Genomic DNA, 21327 nt, shown 5'->3' on the forward strand with positions numbered 1-21327 from the left:
CGGGGAGGGGCAGGACCAGAGCCCGCCAGGCACCAGCCTTGGACCCACATGGCTCTACTGAAGGGGGCTGATGCGCCGAGGGAAGGCACGAGGGCTGTTTCGGGGCTGCGGTGTCCTGGGATGGGGTGGGACACGGTCCTCCTCCAGAGGGCAGTCCAGGTGAGGGTCCTCAAAGGACCCCATTGGGCTGGGGGTTGCCTGAGCCCTGCTAAGGCCTGGGCGGGGCCCCTCTCCACCGGTACCTCCTGATTGAAGCGGCAGTTGATTGTGCACCAGCCAATCTGCATGAGCCCCTGGGAGGAGATGAGCACCTCGTAGATCCATTTCCCTGGAAAGAGTCGTGTCAGACCCTGCAGGGTTTTAAACAAAGACTGCCTCCTGCCTGAGGCCTGGGCCCTCGAACTCCCTGCCAGCTCCCTGGGCCGTGGTGGAGCATGGCCTCACCTTTGTACACACACGTGGTGGAGCGGATCGTCCCAAAGTTGCTGTGTCCAATCACCTGGGTGGGGAGCAGGGGGTGGTGAGCCTCCTCCCGGGCACACGGGGGCCTCCCCAAGGGAGCACAGTCCCATGCAACTCGGCTCGCCTCGGTGGCGACACCTGTCGTGGCCAATGCTGAACCGTGCCGGAGCAGGGCAGAAGGGCCCAGGCCCGGGTCAGCAGGGATCCTGGGCTGGAAGCGTGATGGGAGGGGGCTGTGATGGGAAGACCTCGGGGCTGGGGTCACACCAAGAGCGTTTCGGGGCTATTGTCAGGAGGGTTTGGGGGCTGGGGACTCAGTGGGCCACATCAGGAGGGGTTTGGATGTGGGGCCCCATGCTTGCCCTTGCTCACCCCCAAGAGGTCATCATCCACCAGAAGCAGCCCTTCAAAGCCACCTGTGTGGTCGAGGACCACAGTGGACGGGCCAAGCCGCCCCTCAACCTGTTCTGAAAAGCAGAGAAGAGGGTGAGGGGTTGGGCCGGGCACAGGCTCAGGCAGACACAGAGAGGGCACCGAGCCCCCCAGGCCCACCCAGCCCCCGAACCCCCTTCCAGATTGACGCTGTCACCTACCCTGGCTCTCCTCCTCCTCCTTGTCGTCCACATGTAACAGCTGGTCCAGATGCTCTGGCAGGTTCTGGAAGTTCAGGGGTTTCCTGGGGAGAGTGAGAGGCTGAGAGGGGGCCCCCAAGTCCTTGAAACCAGCCAGATGACGCCAAACCCCTCTCCCAGTCCCCTTCTCCTGAGCTGAGGAGGGGGGCTGCCCAGACTCCAGAACAAGGGGTGTGCCAGTCCCACATTCTGGGATGCTGGGGGTCAGAGACTGGGTTATCCACTAAACTTGGAGCATTGCAAGACTGATTTGAAAAGAAAAAAGAAGAAGAAGAAGGAAGAGCCCTCTGTCAGCCTTAATCCCCTCATCTGTACAAATGGAACAACAGCTGTATGTCAGAGATACTGTGAAGAGTCCGAGCAATAATGCTCCCTGTGCAGCCCAGGACCTGCCCACTCCTGAAGGTGGCTTGTTGATTACGCCTGGGCCAGGAGGGCTGGGAGAAGCGCGGAACCCCAGGATGCTCAGTACCAAGACCAGCCAGTCCAATCCTTGACCCCAGGTCTGTGGTCCCATCCAGGGAAGCCTGTGTGTTGAATGAGACATGTCCTGGGAGGATGCAGGGCTCAGCCCTCTTAGCTTCTGGCTGGCTGTGTCCTGGACCCACCTGCAGAGGAGAGGAGAGCACACGGCAGGCCACCTGCCCCGGCCAGAGGGGCCGGGAGGATGTGTCTGAGTGGCCCCCTCATCCTCCCAGCACACATGCCCAGAGGAGAAAGAGCTCTGTCTAATGCTGGCCAGCTAATCCTGAGCTCAGCTGCTAAGAATAGCCAGGAATGAGGTGGTGGTAACTAGCAGGGCTCCAGCAGCAGAGGCCCGAGGCCCATCCGGATCCAGCCCGCAGACTGCTGGCACCTGCTCTTCCATGTCGAATCCCAGGTCACACCCTGCTCCCCGCCCGAGAGGTCAGGCCCTGGAAGGGCACATGTATGGGCCAGCACACCGGCTCTCTGGCTAAGTAGCTTCAGCCCAGGCCCAGGGGCCGTATGTTCCCGCACCATGAGCTACAACTGACCTTGAGCTGCAAGAAGGAGAGACTCACGAAGCTTCCTCCCCACTGCTGTGGAGCCCCAGGTCAAGGCCAGGAGGCAGCTGTGCAGTGGGGTGCCTTGCCAGTAATGTGGAAGGCTGGAGCCCCTCTGTGTCTTAACACCCCCAGCGGGCCCACAGATCAAGCAGGCTTCCTCAAGGCCCACGCTTCTTACAGGCCCACACTGGGAGGGCTGCTCCAGTCCTGTGCCTGCTTTTAAGAGCAGCTGTGGGCAGGCAGTCTGAGACTCGGCCTCAGTGAATGCCTGCAGCACCTCCCATTTGGCCACCCTCAGCCCTGGCCTGGCCTTTCTGGCCTGCCCAGGTCCTGGCCCAGAATTCTGCATCCCCAGCACCACTGACTAACGGCTCCGCCACCTGCTCTCACTCCTGGCAATGGCAGCGCCAGTGGCAGCAGGATCATTTCTGCCGTCACATGAGGGAGGGATCGGGTGGCCTGGGGACAGGCCAGGACTGGGGCTGGGGTAGAGGTGGGCCCCACAAGTGGAAACCCTTTGGCCACCATGGCTGCTAAAATGGAAGAGGGGGCCCTTTGGGCCTGCCCAGTGAGCAGAGACTGTGCAAGACAGAACAAGGCTGGCTGGCAAGGGAGCTGAGACATAGGGACACCCATGCCTCACTGCAGGGAGGAAGAATGTTCAGAACCCTTTGAAGAAGAAGAAATTCACCAGCAGTCCTACGAGTGACTGAGATTCAAACACTCCAGGCACGTGATCCCAACCCTGGGTGTCCATGCAGCACTGTTTACAAAAACCAAAGCTCCCCTAAACCGGGGCAGTGCTCGGGCAGATTCCTGGCCCTAAAAGATGCCCACCAGTATCAATTTGTAGTGTAGAAAACCAGGCAGGAATAACCTCTGATGACAAAAACAGGATTTAAAACTCCGATAAGCTTTTGGGGTATGTCCATGCAGTGATGGTTTCTCAGGTTATCTGTGTCACAGCTTACTAGATGGTGTGCTTTAAATACACGCAGTTTATGGTACGCCACTTATTCCTCAATAACTTTAAAGAAACTGACAGTGACAAAAATTTTAAGCAAATTTCCCACACAGCAAAACCCAAACTGCATACATTATGAGATAACACAAAATGGAATCATGCGCAGTCATTTATATTAGGAGAAGATGGCAGATGCTTTTGCTTCTATAAGTTGCTGCTAAACTGCACTTATAACTTGGATATAAGCTCAACTTAAATACATTAAATGTATGAGGAATAAGGGGCTGGTGGAGTCTGCATATTATAGATCCAGGAGAGGCTAGAGGCTCAGGGTGCGTTGGAGGTAAGGGCAGGCGCGCACAGACCAGATGCTGCGTGTGGAGCAGGTGTGAAGCGCCACACTGAGGACTAAGCCTGCACTGTGCCCCTGACCTCCGCTACTCCCTCAAGGGAGGTACCAGCACCGCCAGGGCAAAGACTCTGGTACTCTCTGGGCCACAGGTCTCGCAGTCAGGAGCAGCAGAGCGAGGACGGAATGCAAGCCAGCCTCCCCAGAGCCCAGCCTCCCTCCCCACACCCCAGCCTCCTGCCTCTGGTCTGGCCCCGCAGAGGAAGGGGAGAGCCATCCGGCCATACCTGCTGGTGGCTGCCGCGGGTCTGTGATCAGGAGAGGCAAAGACACGGTGCAGGTAGTCGCTCAGCAGCTTCTCATGCACGATGCCTGGGCCACAGGTTAGAAGGGAGAAGGGACACATGGTCAGTGTGGCTCCTAGCCCCTGCCAGCACACAGGCCAGAGGAGCAGTCCCGGTGGGTGCCCTGCTCCACGGCTGCTGGTGGAGAAGAGGCGGCTCACAGGTACAGGGAGGCTCAGGAGGGCCTGGGGCTCAATGGACCCGGGACATGCTTGCCTCTGTGTCTTCTTCCTGCTTCCCTCAACACTGGGAGCCTCCTCCCTGCCCTGCCAGCCCTTACCTGTGACCCTGGATCTCTCAGCATCTGAGGTCAGTTTGTAGCTCTTGCGCGAGAAAGCCATGCCGCCCTCCTTGGATGCCATCTTTCATCTCTTGTGGGCAGCCTGTAGTCCTGAGGGCTTAAGCAGAGGCAGAGCCTGTCTATTCGAAGGAAGCCAAGACTCCCATATTGACCTCAATCCTGGGGTGTCAGGAAGGCCTAGGAACAGGTGAAGCCGCTGCATGGGCACTCACACACGCATCAACCCAGGAAGTCTCTCATCGCTCTGCCAGACCCTGGGGCCCTCCAAGCAGGGGTTTCCCACTTCCTACACAGGGAGGGTGGGTGGGGGTCTGACGGTGGGACAGACCTCACCCTGGCCCAGTGCTCACCCAGGCCCCAACAGGGAGCAGATGCCAGATATGTGTTTGTTAAACCAAACTAGTAACGAACGCCTCAACCCAGTGGGAAATCAGACCAAGGCGTCCAAAGGGAGGTGGCCCAGGAGCAGAGCTCCTGCATCGTTCTCAGCTATCAGCCACGCTGGGTCCAAATGTGAAAGAGAGAACCCTACACCTAGTCCACCATCCAAAGGCCTTGGTGCCATCTCCAGCTCCAAGTCTTACTGACATCCAAGGCCAGGACCCCCTGCCTCAGTTCCAGGATCCTCCTCCCTTCTCTATTCCAAAGGTCTGCAGGTTTTCTTGTCCCTACTCACACACACAGCATCCTATCCCCTTACAGCAGCACCCCTGCCCTCATTACAGAACAGTGTTCGCACTGCCGTTCGTCCCTCACACACCATGGTGTTGCTACAGCTGCTTCCGAAGGGGCACTGAGTCGCTGGTGCCAGCCTCACTGATCTAGAGCTGTGCAGCCCAACACAGCAGCTACTAGCCACATCTGGCTCTTTAAATTTCAGTTCAAGTTTCAGAGGGCTTCCCAGGCAGAGCTAGTGGTAAAGAACCCGCCTGCCAATGAAGAAAGACCTAAGAGATGCGGGTTCAATCCCTGGGTCGGGAACAGTTAAAAAATTTAAAAGTCAATTTCTCAATTAGAGTGGTCACGTTTCAAGGATTTCCGTGGCCCCATGTGGTTAATGGTTACTGGACTACACACCGAAAATAAAGAACATTGCCATCATCACAGAAAGTTCTATTAGTCGGTGCGGGTCTAGAGCCTAGTCCGCCAGCAATGCCTGAGACAGAACTCCTCTCTGTTATCTCACCCCACACAGCTCCTCTGCTCCCGCCACACACTCTTGCCCGCTCCCAGTCGGCACCACGCCTGCCCCTCAGGAAGGCGACTCCCTGCCCTGCCGCCCAACACCGGCTCTCTGACACAGAGCAGATGCACGACAGGTTAGACGTCGTCACGGAACCGATGAGCAAACCTCCAGACATCCACTCCAGGGGTCAGGTGTTGAGGACCCAGGTGGGAGGCGGGCCTTGACTTTTGCCCGGGGGCTCCCTGCCACGTCGTCCCGTTCAGCCCCGCCGAGGGTTCCGGGCTCGGAACCGAAGCCACCCCCAAGGACGCGAGGGCACCGCTAGTCTCCCCCAAGTCGCCTCGGTCCCGGCCCCAAGCTCTGGCGGACCCTCCAGGCCAGCTCCGGGCCGGATTCCGGCACCATAGGCTGCGATCCCTCGCGCGGCGAGCACTCTCACAACTGGACGGGCCGGGGACGCAAGGGGAGCCACGGGGAAGCCCGCCCATCTCGGAGCCCGGCCGCCCCTCACTCACCCCCCAGCCTCCGCCGCCGAGTCCGGCTCACAACATCCGCCCAGCACTCGGCTACGGCGCCCGTCCGTGGCCAAACCGCGGGCCGCCGCGCACGCGCACGCGCACCGACCCGCGCCCGGCCTCCGCTAGGTGGCGCCCCCCTCTGTAGCCTCCAAGCCGGGATGTTCCCGGAGCCCGCCTCGCTCCGGCTGCCCAACCTCTTTCGCCTCCGTCCCCCACCTGCGCGGGAGGAGCTCCTGGCCCAGCCGTGCCGTTAACGCTGTGTCCTGAGAGACCTTGGCCGCCTATCTTTCTACTCCTGCCCGTATTTGGAGATCCGGCCCAAAGGTCCGCTAGGACGTCCGAAAGGCTGCTCCTCCCAAGGGTCTCTGCCACCTGTCACCCTCACCTCCATTCAGGCCAGACGCGTGGCCTCGCTCTCCTTTCCCAGGGATGGCACCTCTGGCCGGGTGAGGAGAGCTTCCCTGGGCTCTGCTGACAGGGGCGTAGGCAGACCTGCCCCCGTGGGGGCCCATCAGTCATCAAAACAACAGGGAATTTTCTCCACTTTACAGGGGAAAGCTGAAACTCAGGAAAATTTAATATCACGACTTTAAGGCTGGAACCCTGGCCTCTGGCAGCAAGCATATCCACACAGCCCTTCCCTTCAGAGGGGCTAGGCTGTGAGGGCTGCACACCCCCACCCCACAGCACCTCAAGTATCCCCAGTGAACCCTTCCAACACTGCCCACTATATTGGGAGGCTTCTTGGGGGTAACTATGCCAGAGTGAGGACCCCTCTACCTCACCTAGGGGGCTTGAGGCCTGGCACCACCCCCATTACTGCCACTGGGTCTCAGGTCAGATCCCAGCAAGCCTAAAGTGGGGGTGTGGAGACAGAGCCACCCAATCCCGTAGGGACAGGTTTCACAACTTCCCGGACGGGGCTGTGGTGGGTCACAGTGCAGCCTCCAGCCAGGAGGATGGGGTGGCTGCCACTCCTGCTGCTTCTGATATGGTTCTCAGGGGCCCCTGGTAAGTGCCCTTCCCCTCAGCCCTGATCCCCATCTGCATTCAGAAAGGGGTCGGCCCCAGGCCCATCCCGCTATCTGAGCCAGGAACTTGCTTTCCTACTGAGCCTGTAGCAGTGAGTGACCTTGGCTTCTTTCACAGAGCTGGGCAGCCAAAGGAACACAAACACATTGCCTATTCAGGCCTGCGGTGAAATGTCTGCTGTAGCTTTGAGGCAGTGTTAGGGCCACATAGACACATACACACATGTAGGCATTTATCCCTTATGAGCCAGACCTAATCCTCCTACCTAGCATATATCCTTATGCTGGTTAGGTGGCTCAGACAGTAAAGAATCTGTCTGCAATGCAGGAGACCTAGGTTGGGAAGATCCCCTGGAGAAGGAAATGGCAACCCACTCCAGTATTCTTGCCGTGAGAATCCCATGGACAGAGGAGCTTGGCAGGCTACAGTCCATGGGGTCGCAAAGAGTTGGACAGGACTGAGCGACCAACACTTTCAGCATTTACCCTTATGCTGGTTAGAACTTAGACTTGGAGTCAGAATGCTTGGGTTGGGCCTTTGCCTTGTTAATAGGGTAGCTCTGGGCCTTCACATCCTCACGTGAGAAATGAGCTAGCATAAGCTCCATAGGGCCAGCACCAGCATGCACTGCGCTCAGAGTATATGTTTTACAGCTGAGCCCAGTACCTTGCCCACTAAACAGGTGCACTAGTGATTACAGAGCCTGCTCGTCCTATCCAGTACAGGGGTCTGACCCTTGAAGGGTCACTGACCCACTCCAGAGGCCTTGTATTTTGATCTCCTGAATGAATAAAGTGTGCACATGCTGATATGCATGTGCTGATTTGCATGCCCACCCTGCAGGGCAGCGCTCGCCCTTGAATGACTTCCAGGTGCTTCGGGGTACGGAGCTGCAACACCTGCTACACTCAGTGGGGCCCGGGCCTTGGCAAGAAGATGTGGCAAATGCTGAGGAATGTGCAGGCCGCTGTGGGCCCCTCCTGGACTGCAGGTGAGTTGCCACTGGACCTAGATAAGACTGGAGGGAGAGGAACCTGGGCACTGGTGACCCTGTGCCTCTTCTTCCCAGGGCCTTCCACTACAACTTGAGCAGCCATGGTTGCCAGTTGCTGCCATGGACCCAGCACTCACCTCATACACGACTGCAGCGTTCCGGGCGCTGTGACCTCTTCCAAAAGAAAAGTGAGTGGCTGCGAAGGGTGCTCTGGGGAGAGGGCTGCTGAGGTCTCCAGCCTTGTTGATTCTGGGTCTTTTGCTCCCAGACTATGTCCGCACCTGCATCGTGGACAACGGGGTCGAGTACCGGGGCACTGTGGCCATCACCGTGGGTGGCTTACCCTGCCAGCGCTGGAGCCACAGGTTTCCCAATGACCACAAGTGAGACAGACAGCAGCTTCCCTCTGCTTCTGCCCGCCTGGCGCCTGCCGCCCAGCTCGCACTGTATTGCTGCTCTCACAGGTTCACACCCACACTCCGGAACGGCTTGGAGGAGAACTTCTGCCGCAACCCGGACAGAGACCCGGGAGGTCCCTGGTGCTATACAACCGACCCTGCCGTGCGCTTCCAGAGCTGCGGCATAAAGTCCTGCCGGGAGGGTAAGCGGCTCCCGGTCAAGCCTGGGGCGGGAGGCGCGTGCCCACGCCCGTCCACAAACCCATCGGCCCCGTGTGTCTCCAGCCGCTTGCCTTTGGTGCAATGGCGAGGATTACCGCGGCTCAGTGGACAGCACCGAGTCAGGACGCGAATGTCAACGCTGGGACCTGCAGCACCCGCACCCACACCCCTTCGAGCCCGGCAAGTACGCGGGGGCGGGCTCGGCGCGAGAGGAGGGTGGGCAAGGGGAGGGCCGAGGTCTCCAGGGGCGGGGCGATAGAAGGCTCAGTGGATGGGGTCAGACAGGGGAGTACCAGGCTCTTGTTTACGCCCGGCCACTGCCCCCAGGTTTCTGGACAAAAATCTGGACGACAACTATTGCCGGAATCCGGACGGCTCGGAGCGGCCCTGGTGCTATACCACCGACCCGAAGATGGAGAGAGAGTTCTGCGACCTCCCCCGCTGCGGTACAGCGTGAGGGCGGGGCCAGGGAGGGCACCTGGGATACGTGGGGGCGTGGCCTGAGGGCGAGAGGCAGGGCTGGGCGTGACCCGGCGAAGGGCCAGAGACCCTAGGGCTCCGCACCAGCCCGCGACCGGGTCTCAGCTCCGACTACGGCTCCGACCGGCCTCGGTCCATCCAAGGGTCCGAGGCACAGCCGAGCCAGGAAGCCACGACGCTCAACTGCTTCCGCGGGAAAGGCGAGGGCTACCGGGGCACAGTCAACACCACCGCCGCGGGCGTGCCCTGCCAGCGTTGGGATGCACAGCTCCCACATCAGCATCGCTTTGCGCCGGAAAAGTATGCGTGCAAGTGAGTTGGCTGGCAGCCGCTGGGAGCTGAGTACTCCTAGGGATGGGACCTGAGGGGGGTCCCGGGCGGCGCTTGAAGGAAGGCGAGACCTGGGGAGAAGCTGAAGGCTGGACTGCGGCTCCTGCTGGCGGGCTGGGACCCACCTGGGCTAAGCAGCGTGCCTGCTCAGAGACCTTCGGGAGAACTTCTGTCGAAACCCCGACGGATCGGAGGCGCCCTGGTGCTTCACATCGCGGCCTGGCATGCGCATGGCTTTCTGTTACCAGATCCGGCGCTGCACCGACGACGTGCGGCCCGAGGGTAAGGCCTATGCTGGGGCTGGAGGCACGGAGCCGGAGGGCTGGGGCAAGAACCGGCTGACGGTCTCCCTTGTCCGCCCACTGCAGACTGCTACCATGGCGCGGGGGAACTGTACCGCGGCTCTGTTAGCAAGACCCGAAAGGGCATCCGGTGTCAGCACTGGTCGGCTGAGACGCCACACAAGCCGCAGTAAGCTTGTCCGCGCACCTGGCACCTCCCAGACCCAGGCCACAGGCCCCGCCTGGGACAACGCCTAGGGTGCCAAGCCTAGGCATCTTGGTCAGTGCTTGGGGTTACCCTTTGATCTTGCTCCCCTCTTCGGCCTAGGTTCAAGCACACTTCTGCCCCACACGCGCCCCTGGAGGAAAACTTCTGCCGGAACCCAGACGGGGATAGTCACGGGCCCTGGTGCTACACCACGGACCCAGGGACTCCATTCGACTACTGTGCACTGCGGCGCTGTGGTGAGCACCCGGGACTCAACCCGGCCCCGCCCTTAGCCTCCACTGCCGAAGGCTGGCTCCCTTAATGCTGAATTTGGATCTTTCAGATGATGACCAACAGCCGTCCATCCTGGAGACTGCACGTATGGACCTGGGCCAGGCGTTCCTTGTGGCCCCTTTACACCCCCAGGTCCATCCAGTCGGGGGTCTCATCCAGCACACTCTGTCCCCCAGACCAGGTGCTGTTTGATAAATGTGGCAAGAGAGTGACGCGAGTGGACCTGTTGCACTCCAAGCTGCGTGTGGTCGGGGGCCAGCCTGGAAACTCACCCTGGACAGTCAGCTTGCGCAACCGGTGAGGCATGACTGCCTGACTCCCCAAGATGGGCTGAAGCTATATCCTCTGTGCCTGTGCCAGTAGCAGGGTGGGAACCTGCCCTCACCTGGAGATGGCAGGTCCAGCCTGGGTCTCAGGACCATTTCCTAACCCACATTCCTGCAGGCAGGGCCAGCACTTCTGTGGAGGCTCCCTAGTGAAGGAGCAGTGGGTTCTGACTGCCCGGCAGTGTTTCTCCTCCTGGTGAGCCTCCCTTAGGCTTGGGGACCCAGACCCAACCCCCTGCCTTCGTCTCCCCCTCAGCCACCTTCCCTGGCAAGTCGCCAGGTGAGCACTGGGCAGCAGACCCTGAGTCTCAATTCATCTAGCAGAGCTTCTCTCTCAGCCATATGTCTCTCGTGGGCTATGAGGTGTGGCTAGGCACCCTGTTCCAGGACCCACAGCCCGGGGAGCCAGACCTGCAGCACATCCCAATGGCCAAGATGGTCTGTGGGCCCTCTGGTTCCCAGCTTGTTCTGCTCAAGTTGGAGAGGTGTGTGAGAACTCAAGAGGGTGTGAGGTGGGGTTGGGCCTTGTGGCCTCAGACCCTGAAAGCCCTCATTCTCGCTCAAGACCCGTGATTCTGAACCAGCGTGTGGCCCTGATCTGCCTGCCCCCTGAGCGGTATGTGGTGCCTCCAGGCACCAGGTGTGAGATTGCAGGCTGGGGTGAGACCAAAGGTAAGAGAACAGCAGAGGCATGGGCTTCTCCAGGCCAATAGGCCCCAACTTGGTTCCCACGCGCAGACCCTCTCCTTCTGCTCATTCCCTTCACTGTAGGTACAGGGGACGACACAGTCCTGAACATAGCCCTCCTGAGTGTCATCTCCAACCAGGAATGTAATGTCAAGCACCGAGGACGCGTACGGGAGAGTGAGATGTGCACTGCAGGACTGCTGGCCCCAGTGGGAGCCTGTGAGGTCAGTGGCAGGGTCCCTGGCCAGCTTCACCCCCAAGGGGGCTAGTCTCTGCCACGGCCCAGGCCCCCCTCACCAGTTCTTGCACCTACCAGGGTGACTACGGGGGCCCACTTGCCTGCTTTACTCATGACTGCTGGGTCCTGCAGGGAATTATAATCCCCAACCGAGTGTGCGCACGGCCCCGCTGGCCAGCCATCTTCATGCGTGTCTCTGTGTTTGTGGACTGGATTCACAAGGTCATGAGGCTGGGCTAGTCCCAGCCTCAATCCTGTGTGCCTTGGCAAGCCTGAAGCTTTCTGTCCAACATAAAGCCACCTTTCCTCTTGATGTCTGTGCAGGGTGCTTCTTAGCCTCTGCTTCTGGGGAAGGAATTGGCAACTCCGCAGCAGGGCCTGCGTGACTCAAGTCCAGGACATCTTAGGCAGGGTGATCTGCCCTAGGACTGCCTTAACCTGTGGGTGCTATGGAAGGGCAGGGCCTCACTAGTCCCCTAAATCAATGGCAGGGAGGAGAAAGTGATGTAGGGCAGTTTCTAACACAAGGGGCTGCAGCTGAGGGAGCTAGCCTGGTGGAGAACTACTTGGCCAGGAGAGGTGATAACTGAGCCTCTCACTGTCCCCTACCTCTCACCCTGGAGGTAGATGCCAACCTGATGGCTACCATATCCAGGGGCCTACAGTCTCTGAACCCCAAGGGTGCGGCTGGGGTTAGCAGTGGCTTGGTACAAAGTACCAGCAGGAACCAGACTCCGTGTCTTCATTTATTATGAGTATGCAGCCCATGTTCCTCGGCTCACCCGTCTATGAAGTCCAGAGACCCGGAAGCCTCTCGCCACTCTGCCAGAGAGCCCGGTGTGGCATATGCCACCCAGCTCGTGCTGAGGGGCAGGGCTTCAGTGGCCCAAGTGCGTACACATCCAGATCACAGCATTCATGAAGCTGTCGGATTCCACCTCCACCTCTGAGAGTGAGTGGGTGCTCTTGGGATAGAGCAGGAGCCTGGGGGATTGAGCAGCAGTGTGTGAGGATCGAGGTGCTTTTGCTGCTCACCAGCCTACCAGCTGCAAGGGCTGTCTTGCTGCATGCACTCACCGAACAGGCACGTTCCGGGCTTTGAGGGCACGGTAATACTCCATGCCCTGCTTGAAGGGCACACGCCGGTCCTCCTGGCCAAGCATCAGTAACACTGGTGTCTTCACCTAAGTATGCGGGGAGCAGTGGTGAGCAGGGCCCAGGGCCCTGGACAGACTGGTGGTGCACTGGTGGTGGGGAGGCGAGGAGGGCTCCATACCTGAGGGGTGTACTTGATGGGTGACTTGTTCAGCATCTCAGACCACACGTTGGGGTCTGGCAGGCAATCGCTGCTGTAGAGGTAGCCAGCCTCCACCACACACCTACAAGACATCATGCTAATGCAGGTCCAGGAGCCCTGGGGCCCTCGGGAGCTCCATGAAGATATGGAGGGGAGGGGAGAAGGGCAGGGGGCCTGTGGGCACACCCACCAGTCAGGGATGTCCGTGGAGCCCATCATGGAGGCAATGTTGATCACAGGGTTCCGCACCACGCAGGCGCCGTAGGTCTCGGGATACTGACCAATCAGGTGGCAGGACAGGAAGCCGCCATGGGAACCACCCAACAGGGCCACTCGGCCTGCGTCAAAGTGTTCCTCCTGGAGCACCTGCTCGACTGCAAACTACAGGGTGGGGCAGATCATGCTGCAGCCAGTGGCCTGCCCAGCTGAATGGAGCCACACCCCCGCTGTCCTACCCTCCCAACCTGTCCAGAAGCCCCAGTCCCTGCTACCTGGACATCCTTCACATCCTGGCTGCCCACATTGCCGGGGAGGGAGAGGATGCTGTCCTGGCCAAAGCCCGTGGAGCCACGATAGTTCACTGGAAGCCAAAGAGGGACCAGACAGGGTGGTCAAGTGACATTCCTGGAGCCCTGGATACCCTTTCACCTCTATGTGAAGTAGGCCTTGGGGCTAGCTGCATCAGACGCCGGGGAAGGGGCCAAGAGGTCGGAGATGGCCCAGTGGCCACATGCCCTTTCATGGGAGTTCCAAGTTAGTCCATGGAGCCCGAGGCTGGGTCAGGGCAGTTTCTGATAGTGATTACCAGTTCAGGGCTGCAGAGAGGCCTGGAGATGAGGGCAGTACCCACAACACTTGCACCAACCAGGCCCACCCCATGACCACCCCACAGCCCCACCAGAGCTGCAGGGCCCTGCCCCCTCACCTAGTAGAGCTGCAAAGCCCATCTTGCAAAGCATGGCTGGGAGTAGCATCCAGGAAGTGACAAAGGATGAATGGGGTCCCCCTGCAGATAGGGAACAGACAGAGGGTGAAATAGCCAGCTAAGGAGGGGTGGAGAGGAAGGGCAGGGGCTGTTAGGTCAGTTGCCTACCGTGGGGCATGACCACCATGGGCACCTGGGTCTTATCTGGAGGGTTGCTGGGCTGGATAAGGATCGCTTCAAAGTCAAGACCAGCTGCAGGGGAGAAGCAGTAGTCAGCAGACCCAGGGCTACTGCCTAGGGCTCCGCCAAATAAAGCCTCTGCTGTAGCTGCAGGTCTGGGGCTGACCTCTGACACAGGAGGCTGGGCCAAGGTAGCCCACACTGTGATGCATGGACCCCAGGGGGCTCATTCATGCTCCTTCTACCCTGGTTGGGGAGTCCCGTTCTCTGCAGGGACAGCATTCTGGAGGAGGTGTGGTCACAGAGGCCTCGCGCACACCTGGCTTCTTTGGGCTCCGCTATCCCACCACAGATGACACGGACCGATGATGCCCAGAGCAGGTGCTTAGATGCCTGGACACTACTCCCCATGATCGTCCACAAGAGGAGCAGAACAGCTCTTAGAGACAATCTCAAAACCCTCCCCTCCAAAATGTGAGACAGGAAAACAGGAAAGGTGACCACTGATGCCGTGTGCTTGGGGAACCTGGAGAAGGTGTCCCTCTGCCCCTGCCCAGCTCACCATACTGCGCATGCTCTTGCTCTGGGGGTGGCTGTAGTACCCGGATGCTCCAGGAGATGTCAGGAATGGGCTCGGCCTCCTCCAGGGACACCCACACCACCTCCTGCTCCATCCCCGCAGGAGGCAGGAACCCGACTTTCTGCCAAGAGAAAAGAGTGGGTCACAGGTGGCCTGGCTGCCTCCCAGCCTTCCTACCGCTGTGAGCGTGGAGAGCCCTCGCTCTACTGGGCTGTCTGCCCACCTCCAGAGGGCACGGCGTGGACTCCTGTCATAAGCTGGTATATACACGGGCACTCACCCAACCACACAGAGGTACCCCTCCCTCCTCAGCCTCTAGGCTATTTTACGCCAGAGGACTGAGCACTTTCCCAGGCACCCTGTTCTGTACTCAGCAAACCTCAGCTCAGCCATTCCTCCCCATGGTGCCAGATCTCGTGGACTATCCTGAGCTGAGTCTGCATCCTGGCTACTCATGAACTAACCAGCCAGTCAAGACTTGGGTCAGTTCCCAGACCTGGGAACTCCACCTGCACAGAATCCCTGCCTCCTGGTCTGTGGCCCACCAACACTCACCAGGCACGGAGGAAGGTTGGGCGTGGAGAACTGGGCCACCATGAGGTCCCGGTCAATTGTGAGCAGCTTCCAGCTTCCACCTGACCCGCCTGGAGAAGGCAGAGGCCACCACTACTTCCATACCCCCCGCCCCCCAACTGCAGAGCCAGAACCCCCAGAATGACGGCTTTAAAGCCAGGTGCCCCTTCCTCCCTGAACAGCAAAGGGATGCCCACAGAGAGATGTCACAGCCAATGACAGCCAACTGCACACAGCTCCAGGAGAGCCTCCTTCTCCGCCCACCCAGCCAGTGGCTGTGCCCTGGTACGGCCAGATATGGAGACACACCAGACCCCATGGAACATCCACCCACCCCTTGATGAATGTATTCTGCAGGGTGGCAGCTGGGCCCAGGAGGCTGGGGGCAGGGGTACGCTGCTGATTCTAGGCAGTGGGGTCCAAGGAGAGTAAGATTCCTAAGCCGGGGACTGTACGATGAAACGCAGTTTGGGAATAACGCTTTGGTAACTTTGTGGAGGGGTGAGTACAGCCTGGGCAGGTGGAGAACTCAAAAAACATTTTAGGGGCATTTTAGGATTATCAGGCCTGGGTAAAAGGAAGATGAAGGAGCCAACAGGGCTTCTCCTGGGCCCTGGAGCAGCAGAGGTACCTCTGCCTGAGGTTTGAGGAGTGGGGAGGGTGATTCTGGCTGATCCTGGCCAGAGAGACTTGTGTGGGTTTGAGGAGCCACATGGGGGCTATGCTGAGCAGTGCCAGGACACGGGATTGGGGGGCGGGGGCAGGCAGAGGCGGGGAGGCAGTCTGTTGGCTGGCGGAGGGTCCTGCAGAGGTAGGGTCTTCAAAGCTGTCAGTAGAGGCTGCGGGACAGTCAGGGGTGCAGAGTGGACGCGAGCGCGGCTGCAGCCCTGTGTGCTTGAGCTCCGGTCCCTCCCTCGGCCTGGCTGGCCCCTCCCTCGCCCTGCTCACCAGCTGTCAGAGGGGTCACAGTGCCCATCTGGGTGTCCACAGCAAACAGGTCCTAAAGCAGAGGGGAGGCCACGTGTGGCACCACATCCAAGGGCCCTTCAGGTCCTGCCCCCACCTCCTCTCTACCTTCCTGGGAGCCCTGGGGCCAGGCCAGATCCGTGAGTGACTATGGCGACAGCTACTCAGAACAGCAGGTGTGGCCTGGGGACCTGGGTTCAAATCCCAGTTCCATCACAACGTGCTGAGTGACCCTGGGCAGGAGAGGGAATGCCTCTGAGCTCCTTCTAGCTACCCTGAGGACCCAATGATATCACACCCCAAAGAGGCTGGCATACTGTGGTGTCCCTGCTCAACCCTGAGGAGAGACCACTGTCCCACCTCCATCAACTCCCCATACGGTGGTGTTCAGGGGTCCACTCCCATGGCACCCCTATGTCCCCTAGATGTCCCAGGCCCGCAGCTCCTGGGGATTGGTCAAGGGCTGCCTCTCAATACAGTCGGGGCCCCTTACCTGCCGGCTGCGCTGAGCTGTGTCAAAAACCACTCTCTGGCTGTCAGCCGACCAGCATCCCAGAGGGAGCAGGCTGCAGTAGATCCCAGAGAAGTTCTCTGCAAAGGCAAAGAGCTGGGGGCCACATCCAAGAGTGGAGAGGGTTGGGGGTGGGGAGCAGCAAGACTATAAGGAAGGCTGGGTTGCTGGGGAATTCACCTGGGGCCCCACACATGGGTACCCGAGGTGATGAGGAGCTGCCTGAAGTGTGGGCTGAAGGGCAGAGGCCTCTGAGGGCCCAGGAGAGGGGGAGCTTAAGAGCTCCTGAGAGAAACAGTAGGCACTGGCATTCCTGTGAGCTGCTCTTATTGGGCCCCCGGTAGGAGCAGATGCTGTAACCAAGGTAACACCTGTCTGTCCGTTACCATACTTAGCTGACTGCCTGGCCCAGGGGCCTAAATAAATCCTACCCTCTAGTATCATCACTCATTTAACCCTCACTACAGTCCCACAAAGAGCAGGGACGACTACTTCCCCCTCACATAAAGGAATGGAAGCTCAGGGGATCAGGATACTGCCCAGTAACACCCAGCTAATACGGGGCAGGGCCAGAATTCATACCAGCTGCATCCCTGTAGCCCAAAGAGAGGAAAAGGAGAGCATCCCTTGTCCCTGTGTCCTGGAACGGACCAGGTGGCCCAAGAAGGCAGGAGACTCACCCCTCACATCCTTGGGATAGCCTGGGATCCCAAGCAGAGCTGTGAGCGCCTGAGACTGTGACTGGAGCTTATCAGCCAAGAGCCACCCTCCCAGAGGGCTTGGACTGGACAAACGCTGGGGTGGGGGTTCACCCTTGGGGGTAGGACCTGCCAACCTAGTGTACTTTCCGAGAGCCCGTGAAGGAGCAGGGGCTTTAATCAGCCACTGGAAGGACAAGAAAAGTTGTCCTTTGGGCTGCAGCCTGAATGAAACCGTCTCAGCTCTGGTCCAAGTGACTTCTTTCTGTCAGAACCATGCCTGATGGTGATGGCCCCACCTGCTGCGGCAGCTGAACCTGGGGTGGTCTGGCAGAAGGGAAGACTTCAGAAGGAACTCAGGACAGAAGAGCTGAGGGGGCTGCCCCTGAGCAAGGGGAACAGATGGCTAGAGAACAGAGCTGCAGGCTCCAAGCAGCCGCCCTGCCACACACCCCTTACCTCCCAGTTGCCGAGGCACGACATCCACCACCACCACCGTGACCCTGGTATACCAGTCATACTGCAAGACAACAGGGTGGTCAGGCCCACCAGGGGACTGGCAGCGCCCTCAGGGCAGGAAGGGGAGGACCTGAGAGGAGCCCAATGTATCTCCTTTCTGGTGACCTGGACCAGAAGTCTGGAGAGGCCTCTGACTTTCACGAGGGGCCCAGAGCCCACTATCTCCCAGCCCCTTGCAGAGCCCAGCCGCGTGCAGATGAGAAGCATTCCTGTAGACAGAGAATGCTCTCCAAGTGGCGAGTCTTGACTGTACAGAGCCTCCGAGAATAGCACTCTCAGCCTCTAGGCCCTGCCTGGAGAGAAGGCCGGGTGGAGCTCACACCGTCACTGCACCCAGGACACGAGGTCCACTGAGGGGCTCATGGGGAGTCGAAACTGACTCTTCAGCTCTTATCCACCATCCCCTCCTCCTGTTGACCTCCCCCCACCCCTCCCTCCCCGCAGCTCACCAGGCACAACTGGCCACACTGCTGATGGGGGACCAGAGATGGGAACTGCAGGTAGACGATGCGACACTGGTCTGGGCTCAGCCGGGGAGAAGTGACAGCCAGAGAGTCATCCGAGAGGAGCTCTGGACCAGACAGAAATGTGAGCATCGTGCAGGCTGCCGGGGCCCAGTGTGTGTCAGTAAAGCACGGGCAGGTGCTAGCACGTACCGCAGTTCCCCCCAGTGAGGTCCACGTAGTACAGGGCTGACCTGGAACCACCAGAGAGACACTCAGCTTCAAGGCCAGTCTGAGCTGCAAGGCGCCCTGCCCCACCCCTTCGATTGTCCTCACCTCCGATTGGTGCAGAAGCGGATGCCCAACCGGAAGGGCTCATGCCACCAGCCTGCGAACACCACACCTGTGTCTCCAGGGGCCCAGAAGGCCTGTAAACGAGACCATGGGGCAGGTGTGAACAAGGGGCAGTCGCTCAGGCAGGGCCCCCAGACTCCAGGAGTGATGCAGGCCAAGTCAGCACTAACCTGGCCGGGGGACACACTCTCAGGGACCCCCTCAAGCACAGAGATGTTGCCACTCTCGATATCCAGCACACACAGTACAGGAGTGCCTTTGGAAACCATGTTTTCTCCCCAGTCTTCGTAAAACAAAAACTGGTCCCCCTGAGAACACAAGACACTCAATGCCCAGCCTGTCTTGTGGGAGCCTGCCCTGCCCCCTGGAAGCCAGTGCCTCCCCAGTTCTGGTAGGCACAGTGTGGGCAGAGAGCGTACTGAGCTCGAGGGCTACCCGGAGGAGCCTTCACCAACTGGCCATGGCCATGAGCACCTTAATGGCCTGGTCTGGCTTCTTCGGCCTGGCCATCTCATCATCGCTGCCACTGATGTCCAAGGCTTTGGTCTGAAAGAAGGACTCAGCCTTGGGGCGCTTCTTCTCTGCCACGTATAGTAAGTGTGTCTCCGAGTGCGACCAGGACAGGCAGCCAAAGCAGTCTGGGTGTAAGGAAGGCCGATCAGGGGGAGCCCGGGGCTACGGCTGCCCCTCCTGGCCGCCCTGCCTGCTCACCAGCCGGCTGCCTCACCATCCTCGTAAACCGGCCCATGTTTCTCCAGCGCTGACAGGTTGAAGCTCTTGAGCTTCCGGTTCTTCTCCCAGACCTGAGGACATCTGGTAGTCAGGCTGCCTGTCCTCCAACAGAACCTCATCGGTGGGACAGAGCCCCCAGCTGCCTACCACCTGGTCCTGTGCAGACTCACCTCCAAAAACTGCTTCTCCTCCCCAGTGCTTCCAGCCTTGCGCAGCACGGCTTTCATGGTGCCTGAAGGAGATTCTCTGCTTAGCAGCCTGAGGACGGTACGGGATAGCGGGTCAGGACGACTCCCACCCAGGGACAGCCCATCCGGTCCCCTTACTGGTCAACCTCTTAGACAAGATTCTTCAGGCTCCAGCCCACACCCACCCTTGCAGCCCTTCTAGTCCTTTCCCAGCAGCTGCCTGCCTCTGCTTCCTGGGGCAGGGCCTCTAGTCCCATCCCAAGTTTGGAGCAGGCCTCCAGCGCTTATGACCATGTCACTAGAGGCTGCCTGATCTCCCAAGGAGCAGGAACCTGACTCCAGGCTTCCCTTCTGGGTCATACCCACACCATGGCCCATGGTAGGCATTCAGGAAAGGCCTGCAGATGGCTGGGGCCTTGCGCACAAGCTTCCTCCCTCAAACTTACTCCCCCCGGGTCTCCACACTGTTGCCTGCAGGCCCTGCAAACACCACTGAGTCCCCATCATGGAAAACCAGGTACTGGCGGCAGAATCGGATGTTCTCCATGCGTTCCAGGTCCCTCTGGGTCCATTCTGCGAGGAGAGGCATGAGACTGCTCAACTTGACCAGTCCTGGCACGGGCTCCCCTCCCCAGTCCCCACCTCCCTCAATCTGTCTCCAGATATTCTGGGGGCAGGATGGGTAACACCCAAACCCAGCTCAAGTCTAGGGCTCCAGAGCCTAAGCTGACATCTCAGGAGAGAAACCATTACTGCTCCTAGCATCCACCCTGGAACCTTGAGGGTGGGTGTGGGATAGGGGGCGATGGGGGCAACCCTTACAAGGCCCACGCTCTGCACTCATGGGCACCAGCTCATAATACTCCAGTTAGCCCCACCCCCACCCCATACACCTGTGTGCACGGGCCTCTTGGGGAGGCACCCTTTCACACCCTTTCCAAGAACGGCCTTCTTCCGCACACCCGTGTGCACTGTCAGGCAGCGAGCCCTCCACGTCCCCCTCCTCTCCCCGAATCCCCTCCAAACACACACCAGTGTGCACCGTCCTGTAGCGACCCCCGTACTGCGTGGTGACCTCCGGGCCCAGGCAGGCGGCGCTCAGCGCGGGCTGGCGGCTAAGGCCCCGGTACAGCGCCGCCGCCTCTTCGGGCTCGCTCAGCAGCACCTGCGCAGGGGACACAGCAGGGTCAGGCCCGGCCCGGGCTTCAAAGACCACGGGAACCGCGGGCCGATCCCTCACCTGCCGCTCCATGGTGGCTCTGGGCCGCCAGGGCGAGGCGGGGCCTGCTGGCTCCCGGAAGTGAGGCTCCGAGGGCGGAGCCCGGAGAGGCCCAGCCCGCCTTCGCCAGGGGCTTGCAGTGAAGTGAGAGGGGCGGGATTTTCGACGAATGGGCGAGGACGGTTAGCCAGTGGGGGCGGGACCTCGATGGTAAAGAGGCGGGGCCTGTAAGGAACCAGTAGGGGCTTCGATCGCTGGAGTCCTGCAGGGGAAGAGCAGGGATCTCCCGGGAAGAAGGCAGCTTCTCGGGGCGGGCTAGGCTGATGAGAGGCGAGCTCTGTGGGCCAAGTCCTCGCCTATTACTGGGAGGGGACGGAATAAAGGCGCTGGCCTTTAGGGAGGGGCGAAGTGTGCGAGTAACTACAGGGCCCACGAGAAGAGGGGTTGAGGCCACACTATAGACTGAGGACTCTTCGAAGACGCGGGAGTCGGGGGCGGAGTGGGAGGTTCTGAGCCCAGCGAGGGTAAAGTCGAGTCCAGCGAGAGGTGAGGGGCAGAGCCTAAGAGGCGGGATGCAAGCCAAAGTCAGCCCCAGCTGGGGTCTCCCGCAGCCCGGAGGCTGGCTGTCGGGTCCTCCTGGTCTATTGCTAGGCATCATTCACTAGACGCTGCTCTGCAGAGAAGGGCGGAGGTGTGCTCCTGATAGAATGCAGAGCTCTGGCCTTATGGCAAAGAAGGGCGGGTACAAAGTTCACACAGGGTGTTGCCAGGTCTTATCGGACACCAAGCCTGCCCCAGAAGCTATCTGCCCCTCCAGCCGTCCCCCACCCTGCTCCGTGGCATGTGGATGAGCGCATGAGTCTCTGTC

General features: G+C 59.9%; 3 protein-coding genes across 7 annotated transcripts in view; 1 reads left to right on the forward strand and 2 right to left on the reverse strand.

Moving 5' to 3' along the window:
• RNF123 (ring finger protein 123) overlaps positions 1 to 8740 on the reverse strand; it is a 27799-nt gene extending 19059 nt beyond the window's left edge. For 2 of the 4 annotated variants that reach the window (XM_055558336.1, XM_055558339.1), the window contains exons 1-7: positions 5782 to 5851; positions 4060 to 4177; positions 3723 to 3807; positions 1056 to 1138; positions 835 to 929; positions 445 to 499; positions 243 to 328 (exon numbers count right to left, since the gene is read on the reverse strand). In XM_055558336.1, the coding sequence (XP_055414311.1) occupies positions 243 to 328; positions 445 to 499; positions 835 to 929; positions 1056 to 1138; positions 3723 to 3807; positions 4060 to 4141 (486 nt within the window). In that variant the 5' untranslated portion in view covers positions 4142 to 4177; positions 5782 to 5851. Of the gene's footprint in view, positions 1 to 242; positions 329 to 444; positions 500 to 834; positions 930 to 1055; positions 1139 to 3722; positions 3808 to 4059; positions 4178 to 5781; positions 5852 to 7947 lie in introns of those variants that run through there. The other 2 variants (XM_055558337.1, XM_055558338.1) reach the window with 2 other exon arrangements.
• On the forward strand, positions 5943 to 11930 carry MST1 (macrophage stimulating 1). The gene is made up of 19 exons (XM_055557686.1): positions 5943 to 6028; positions 6185 to 6230; positions 7626 to 7807; positions 7886 to 7998; positions 8079 to 8193; positions 8275 to 8411; positions 8494 to 8614; positions 8758 to 8876; positions 9054 to 9222; positions 9392 to 9522; positions 9609 to 9711; positions 9850 to 9986; positions 10073 to 10108; positions 10200 to 10320; positions 10468 to 10545; positions 10688 to 10834; positions 10915 to 11021; positions 11121 to 11260; positions 11353 to 11930. Exons 1-19 carry the CDS (start codon positions 5943 to 5945, stop codon positions 11512 to 11514), a joined length of 2250 nt encoding a protein of 749 aa, XP_055413661.1. The 3' UTR covers positions 11515 to 11930.
• Positions 11931 to 12007: 77 nt separating this feature from the next.
• APEH (acylaminoacyl-peptide hydrolase) lies at positions 12008 to 20594 on the reverse strand. Of its 2 annotated transcripts, XM_055558340.1 has the most exons (22): positions 20481 to 20594; positions 20273 to 20405; positions 19687 to 19813; positions 19223 to 19310; positions 19048 to 19123; positions 18795 to 18958; positions 18491 to 18628; positions 18303 to 18394; positions 18180 to 18220; positions 17973 to 18094; positions 17464 to 17524; positions 16289 to 16386; positions 15778 to 15829; positions 14812 to 14900; positions 14239 to 14377; positions 13665 to 13748; positions 13497 to 13577; positions 13063 to 13151; positions 12762 to 12952; positions 12551 to 12653; positions 12352 to 12458; positions 12008 to 12258 (listed from the first exon to the last, which is right to left on the reverse strand). In XM_055558340.1, exons 1-22 carry the CDS (start codon positions 20490 to 20492, stop codon positions 12153 to 12155), a joined length of 2193 nt encoding a protein of 730 aa, XP_055414315.1. In that variant the 5' UTR covers positions 20493 to 20594; the 3' UTR covers positions 12008 to 12152. The 2 variants fall into 2 exon arrangements, with proteins under 2 accessions (XP_055414315.1, XP_055414316.1); XM_055558341.1 differs by lacking the exons at positions 18795 to 18958; positions 19048 to 19123.
• Positions 20595 to 21327: the final 733 nt, after the last annotated feature.

This window comes from Bubalus kerabau, chromosome 20 (genome assembly GCF_029407905.1).
Source record: "Bubalus kerabau isolate K-KA32 ecotype Philippines breed swamp buffalo chromosome 20, PCC_UOA_SB_1v2, whole genome shotgun sequence".
Lineage (NCBI taxonomy): Eukaryota > Metazoa > Chordata > Mammalia > Artiodactyla > Bovidae > Bubalus > Bubalus kerabau.

Bases quoted from the DNA above. Each gene is read 5' to 3' on its own strand.
- APEH (XM_055558340.1), bottom strand. The intron at 17,525-17,972 runs GTGAGCTGCGGG...GTTGTCTTGCAG, and splicing joins AGTGTGGCCAGTTGTGCCTG to TATGACTGGTATACCAGGGT. The intron at 13,578-13,664 runs GTAGGCAACTGA...CCCTATCTGCAG, and splicing joins CATGGTGGTCATGCCCCACG to GGGGACCCCATTCATCCTTT.
- MST1 (XM_055557686.1), top strand. From the start codon at position 5,943: ATGTTCCCGGAGCCCGCCTCGCTCCGGCTGCCCAACCTCTTTCGCCTC. The intron at 9,223-9,391 runs GTGAGTTGGCTG...GTGCCTGCTCAG, and splicing joins CCGGAAAAGTATGCGTGCAA to AGACCTTCGGGAGAACTTCT. The intron at 11,261-11,352 runs GTCAGTGGCAGG...TGCACCTACCAG, and splicing joins CCCCAGTGGGAGCCTGTGAG to GGTGACTACGGGGGCCCACT.